The sequence below is a fragment of the Sycon ciliatum genome, chromosome 5 (genome assembly GCF_964019385.1).
Source record: "Sycon ciliatum chromosome 5, ocSycCili1.1, whole genome shotgun sequence".
Classification (NCBI taxonomy): Eukaryota; Metazoa; Porifera; class Calcarea; order Leucosolenida; family Sycettidae; genus Sycon; species Sycon ciliatum.
This window is the reverse complement of record NC_088647.1, coordinates 19,366,610-19,373,774: the sequence shown is the minus strand read 5'-3', so window position 1 is coordinate 19,373,774 and position 7,165 is coordinate 19,366,610. Positions and strand designations below refer to the sequence as shown.

The 7,165-nt window shown below is 48.2% G+C and overlaps 2 protein-coding genes across 2 annotated transcripts; one reads left to right on the top strand and one right to left on the bottom strand.

Moving 5' to 3' along the window:
- Positions 1 to 1,014: 1,014 nt before the first annotated feature.
- LOC135816873 (uncharacterized) lies at positions 1,015 to 3,941 on the top strand. Its single transcript, XM_065329974.1, has 2 exons — positions 1,015 to 1,287; positions 1,946 to 3,941. The coding sequence occupies exons 1-2, from the start codon at positions 1,175 to 1,177 to the stop codon at positions 3,939 to 3,941; spliced, it is 2,109 nt and encodes a 702-aa protein (XP_065186046.1). The 5' UTR covers positions 1,015 to 1,174.
- Positions 3,942 to 4,492: 551 nt separating this feature from the next.
- On the bottom strand, positions 4,493 to 5,527 carry LOC135816870 (uncharacterized). Its single transcript, XM_065329973.1, has one exon. The coding sequence runs from the start codon at positions 5,525 to 5,527 to the stop codon at positions 4,493 to 4,495; it is 1,035 nt and encodes a 344-aa protein (XP_065186045.1).
- Between the last annotated feature and the right edge of the window lie 1,638 nt (positions 5,528 to 7,165).

Sequence of the window (7,165 nt, the reverse complement as noted above, 5' to 3'; positions counted from 1 at the left end):
CCATAGGGGATTGCCAAAAAAAATTCTAAAAAAACTCAAAGTTTGACCCATTTATGGCCAAAAGCTAGAAGTTCATTTTTTCTGAATGGACTGTAGGGCAGACCCGAATTTGCTAGCAATTCTTCTAGCAAAATATCGAAGAATTTTGAAAGGGAATTTGCTGGCAAAATGGAGCAAAATATCGGTGTGTTGGTTGGGAATTGGGAGATTTTACACATATACGGTGCACATGACTCATTTCGGCACAGTTTTACCAACACGTGACTCACTTTTTCTCATTTTTGCCAACACGTAACCCACTTTCGGTCAGTTTTCTCACACGTGACACAAATTTTGGAGCAAAAAGGGAGCAAAATATCGAGTGGCCTAGCAAAATGAAAGCAAAATTTCGACGATGCACGAGCAAAATTATGCCGCAAAATATCGAGATTCAGCTGGCAAATTCGGGTCAGCCGGCTCAGCCCTATAGGGCTTGAAAGTGCTACGTCACAGCATAGCAACAATTTCAAAAATTCAAAAATTGGATCCACTTGGATCCAGTTTTTGTATGGATCCAAGCACATTTCAAGCCGTCTTACTCTCAGCAAGGTGATGTTACCAGTGAAACTGACTGATTTGGCTACTGGGGGCGGGGTTACAACTGGTGGCGAAGTAAAAGTCACCCCTGCATACGACATGAGTGGGTTGCTATGCACCCACATACTGAGGCAATAGCAAAGTCACACCTTAGTGGATCCAAAATAGAAATCTGATGTCAACTTAGTACTCCCTGGCCGTTTTTGACGTCATCACTTTCAAGCCCTATAGGCTAGGGATAGCAGTATAGGCCCAAACAGACTCGTACACCATGTACACACGTGACAAAACGATGTGTAGGTAAGAATTTTACGACTCCCTGCCTGGACCATGTGCTGGTACGACGCGGTGTCCCGGGGCCGCGCCGGGCCGTGCCAGGGGCACCGTCAGATGACGTCAAATGGTCCTTATTCACAATTACGTCATCGGCTCGCGCCGGGGGTATACTTGAGATTTCGTGGTGAGAAAGACTTCACTTCTTCCAAAATTTTCGTCTTGGACATCAGACAGTTGTGGTTGTTTTTATTTCGAGAGTTAGCCCTCACGTCGAGTTCCAGGCAGTGCCTGTCGTGGAGTATCACCGACTGGTCCGTCAGCTATGAGTGCCAAGAAAGTTTCGTCTTTAGCCGACTTGAGAGTGCCTGAGCTGAAGAGGCTACTCCGTGAACATGGCTTACCCCTTTCCGGAAAGAAGGACGAACTGATTGGGAGGTAAGCTTTCTTCGTTTCACTTCTTACTCAGTAGTGTGTTGCCGAAAATTACTAAACTCTCCCAGGCGTCTGTTTTTTCGTTATTGGCCCGCGTGCAAAGAATGGAGCTGAACTAAAAATATTTTTCAAAAACCAGTAGACTTGTGTAGCATGGCTACTTTATAACACGTTATTTGTATACACATAAATAGTACACCGTAGGAATGCTTGGATAGCTCTGCGCACACTCGCACGGCCTTGTCTTCTTCTTCTCCTTGTGTGAGACAATGAACGAATGATAACTACTTACGTAACTACAAGTATGTGCTTTGAGTGCTGAGAGTATACGAGTTACAATGGTGGCAGCGGTGGAATTCGAACCCACGCCTCCGAAGAGACTGGAGGGGGGATTACACTTGGACTACGTTTGGTGTGGGCATGGACGAAGCCATAGCCATGACCATGTGCATGGCAGCATTGCGACTCTGCTGAGAGTTGCTATAATGGGATCTGCTTTCAACTCAGTGTGCAACAGCATCCATAGTCATTTTACCTGTATTATGTTCTTGTCATTTTACTTTTGTTTTGTGACACCGTACCCATGAAACGAGACAATATTCCTTGCTGAGCCTAAAAACTCCAAATCTTCCTGTGGCTTGTGTTCCTGTGTCAACTGCAGATTAAAGACATTTGCGAAAACTTCAGGCCAAGCTGAAAGTAGCTTTCTATCGCCACCGGTACAAGGCAACGTCAGTAATCCCCCAGCACAGTCACAACCACCGCATATACCACTATCCACAGAGTCGATAGAAGTGACCCGTACGAAAAGCAAGCTTCCAGTCGACCCGAACTTGTGGAAGCCCTTGGTTGACATTCGGACTGCCTTGCCGATGTTCACCATGGCCAACATGGTGGCTTATTTCATTTATGGTCAGTCCACTGATGGGAGCCGAATGAACTTCAAGGCTGTAAATGAGCATGCCCTGCTTCTATTCAGCAATGGATTGGTGCAGGCCATTAAAGGTGCAGTGGATCCCGAAGAGCAAGGAACAATGTATCTCCGCTGCATTGTGCTGGCAGAAATGAAACAAAAAAAAACCTATACCCTATACATGAAGCTGGACAGACATGCAGAGGTCCTGTACGCAGAGTGTGGCTGTCCTGCTGGCCGCCCTCCTCACGCTTCCTGCAAACACCTTGCGGCATTTGCGTATGCTCTTGAGGAGTTTGTGCGGCTGGGGTACCACCGGTCAGCATTGACTTGCACGGAAGAGGCCAGCAAATGGAATGTGCCACGGAGCAAGAAGGTTGAAGTGTGCCTGCTAAAGGATCTGGTGTTTAAAAAGGCTGCGTACAGCAAGAGCAGCGCAACGCCGGTAGCTGCTGCACGGAAGGAACTGGACAAGCCACTTGCCCCACCTCGGCTGCCAGCAACTGCCTTGCTGACTTTCGCCAAGAACGTAAACGAACTTAGTACCCGCGGCGTGGCAATGGCTTTCACCCACGTTCTGCCGTCCGAGTCAACGCTGGTTGCAAGGGTGGAACGCATTGCACGGGCGAACGAACAGCAGCAGGCGTGTCGTGAGTTGCGGGCTGAAGGCACAGATAAGGCTTCTAAGGGTGCATCCTGTGAACCTAGTCCTAGTGGTGAACCTAGTCTCAGTGGTGAACATAGTCCAAGTGGTGAACCTGACACGCAACTTACCCGAGAGGAAGTGAATCCGCAGTCGCCCATGGATGTGACTGGGAATGCTAGTGACAACAGACAAGTGCAAGAGTACCCCCTGCCTTGGGGTGGCTCTCACCGGACAGAAGATGGCAAACAGTTCTATTTTAGCAATACGTGCCCACTGGACAATGGCTTGATGTTTTGTTTTACTCTCCTCAGCAGCAATGACATATATATTCATGAATTTAGAGACGCAGCTAAAAGTGGGAACCGCGCAGCTCATGCCCTGCTGGATATGTGTGGGTTCATTGACATTGGCGAACCAGGCGCAGCGAAGTACATCTGGTGGCACGCCCTTGAACTTCTAGGCCTTCCCCGAGTACCCTGTGATGGACAGAACATTAATTTCTATGGTTCAGAAGCAGATCGGTTTGTTATAGCGTTTAATCAATCGTTTTGTCTTCCGTCAGTATCCTACGAATGTGACACGTGCAATGTGAAGAAAGATGTCGTCACTCCAGAAATCTTTATCTCTGCAGATGGAGACCTATCTCACCTGCCTGGGCCGGACCAGGTAAAGGTGATGTTGAATGCCTGGTTTTTTCCGGGAAGTCAGCCTTGTCGTTGTGGTGGTGTGCGCTCGTATTCTCGACGGAGGTTGCAGGTGCTACGTGGCTCCAGAGTGGGGTGCTCTGTGGCATTCTTTTGCTGCATTTGCCGCGAAATGGTTGGTCGGCACACAATTTATTCTGCTGCAGATTTTCCTTTACAGGTTAAAGTGCCAGGCACTGATTCCGGCCGCCTGACTGCATACCGGTTGCTGGGTGTGACCTATGGAAATGGTCAACATTTTGTGTCTCATATTCATGAAAATGGCACGTTTTATTTCTACGATGGCATGAATGCAGCCACAGGGGGGCGGCCTCAGGCTGTGGTTGGCCCTCCAGTGGCTCCAGCTGGCTATCAGCTTGGCCACATTATGTATGCTGCAGTTGTACCGGCATGAAGAGCATATTTTATGTGAGAATTTTCATGATCTGTCACTCATAATGTCGTAATGAGAATGGATACTTGTTGGGTGTGTACGGCATCACATCTGCTTGGGAGCACGGCTCCAGAGCAGAACATCTTTAGTCACAGAAAAGTGAAGGCCCATTCCAAGTCCGATGTAACAAACAAACACCAAAATATCCTACAATGTACTGCATTAGATGCCTAACGGAGTAAGGTGTGCTGTCCTGAAGGCAACAATACAGGCTACATAAGGAGGCGCACAGATCACAAGTAATGCAATGTCGACAGTATACAAATTCAATGGCAGCAGGGGGGGGGGGGGGGGGAGTCTTAGGCTGTTGCTGAGCACCATTCTGTCCCACACGCTACAATAGCTGTCACTACCATAGTGACTGTCACTTGAGATGCACGAAAGTAACTAGTTGGTCGCAAGCAACCGCGTTATGGAAAGGTTATGTGGAATAGCTGTATGTACACGGAAGTATGTAAATTACGCGATTATGTGCGCGACAGTCCCGGAGGGAGAGACCATTGCAGAATAACTTACATCAATGGTGGATTAAATAGAGTGAGAAGGGCACAGCATGAAAAGATTTCATCTCCAATATCAGCCATACTGATCGGCAGGAAGCGAAGGATGGAATAATTCTTGATCTGCTGAATGGCTCGCTCCACATGAATCCTCAGTGATGCAATGCGTCGTGTTGTAAGTAGATCTTCTTCGGAGAACTGTTGATGGTGGAGAAAGGGTGGGATATTGACACCAACACCATACACAAGTGCGTCGGATGCAATGTCAAACCCTTTGTCGGCCATAATCACATCGCCTTTGTCCAGCAGCTTCAGTAGTTCGCATCTCCTCACCAACTCCTTGTCAGACGTCCGTCCACCATACAGCTGCGACACAAACGACAGAGCACCACCAGGTGTTATTCCTACAAGCGCTTTAACGGTGTTACGTTGCTTGTATTCCGACCATGTGGCAGCTTGAGTGGTGGGGTTCTTTGGCTTTTCTATCGGAATCTCCAACGCATCGATGATAATCCGTGTCCGTGGATACATTTCGCGGAACGACAGTGACATTAGCTCATCCACTTGGGATCTGCTCGGGAAGATCGGGATTTGGCGAAGTGCATTGGCAGTCAACGGAATCCAATGGCGGATAATCCTGGATATTGTTGGTTGGGAGACACCAGTTAGCCGTGCCAGCTCCTCTTCCGGATAATCCTTCCACACCTTCACCATTGCAATAAAAAAGCAGTCTTCCAGTGGAAGGATTGGTGCAGTACCTCTTGCTTGGGTGGCAGAACGGGTGGACAAAACAAGTTTGAACATCTCCTCAAACTGTCCGAATGTTCTGAACCCAGTATACCAGCGAATGTTTTTGTCCGATGTGAACTGCCGTGCCGTAAAACGCTGCCGTTCAAGCTGAGCTTCGAGGATCGTGTTTTGGTCTTTCAATAGCTCTAGCTGTGATTTCAGGTCCAAGATCTCATCCCTCAGCCGCTGATTCTCTTCGACAACGTCCACCTCTCCAGTATCTTCGGTGCTGGCCACTTCTTCCTCATCCACCGTCATACTTTCTTCCTCGGCCTCACTCGCTTTCTTGGAGGTCAGTGTTTGGCGCTCCACCACTGGGATGGTCCAAGCAAATACAGAGGGAACTTCATCGTCATTCTGGCGTTGCAGGGCTGGGAAATGTGCTCCACATACACGCACATCGTTTGTTGCAGTCACAGTCAAATTTTGTTTTCGAACAGCATCTTTCCACGATTTGATTAATTTTCTTTGCCGTTTAGCTAGATGTGGATCAGCGCTTTCGGGCAGGGGTTTGGGGAACTTGGCGAACGGCAACGTCCTGCACACGCTGCAAGCGCCCCTACAGCCGACTCGCTTTGCCGTATTCCCACAAAGACGATACTCTTCCATCGACCATTTGCCAGTGCAGTCCTGAACACGTCGGTACCCTCGCTTGCATTTCTTCGCCCCAGACACGTTCCGACAGCCAGGAACAGTACAGGAGTGCGGCATTGCTAGTTTAGAACGTATGCTGACAGCGGTGAAAACAGAAAACCCCTTAGCTAGTAAGGGATCAAAACAACACACGTTCCAAAACTAAGTCACGTCAAAAGAAAACAAGCAAAGCGGACTTCTTGTTCGTAAAATCTTTCTCCCAGACAATGCAAATGCTGCCTCTGCCAGCTTGATTTTGAACAGTACCCCCGCGCCGGCCGCGCGGTGAAAGGATGACGTAATTGAATAAGGTCTATTGGTTTACACCAGGGAGTCGTAAAAGCCCGGGAGAGGACACGGCACACATTCCCAGAAAACATCTTTGCCTCGCGCTGCCGGGGAACGCTGCCAGGGAACGGTGTTGCGAGGCAAGGAAATTATTATTTTCGAAAATTGTGATGTCTTCTTGAAATACTAATTGGGACATTCTCCGATTTCTCTTAGAGCACGGAGACGATTGCTCCGTCGAGTCTTCTGATCTCTATTTTCATCCTCAATTCTTCCAGCTGCCTCACTCATTCTCTCTCAGTTTATCGAAGTTAATTTATTCTGAGGCGATGGAAATGCAAGACAAATCCCTAATTGTACTTCACTTTTATTTGAGTTGGGGTGAACGAAATGAGATTTGTGGAAAATGACGCCACTTCCCGTGTTAGCCGCTGGTCGTATCATACAGCCCATATTCCATTGCAGGTGATGGGCCAACGTTCGTGTTGAGATCCGCTGAGTTTCCTCGTACTCGTGGAGTTGAATTTGTGGCAGAAATTGCACTGAATTGCAGTCAAATGGTTGTGAATGAAACGAGATTTGTGGAAAATGACGCCACTTCCCGTGTTAGCCGCTGGTCGTAGCATACAGCCCATATTCCATTGCAGGTGATGGGCGAACGTTCGTGTTGAGATCCGCTGAGCTTCCTCGTACTCGTGGAGTTGAATTTGCGGCAGAAATTGCACTGAATTGCAGTCAAATGGTTGTGAATGAAACGAGATTTGTGGAAAATGACGCCACTTCCCGTGTTAGCCGCTGATCGTATCATACAGCCCATATTCCATTGCAGGTGATGGGCGAACGTTCGTGTTGAGATCCGCTGAGCTTCCTCGTACTCGTGGAGTTGAATTTGCGGCAGAAATTGCACTGAATTGCAGTCAAATGGTTGTGAATGAAACGAGATTTGTGGAAAATGACGCCACTTCCCGTGTTAAC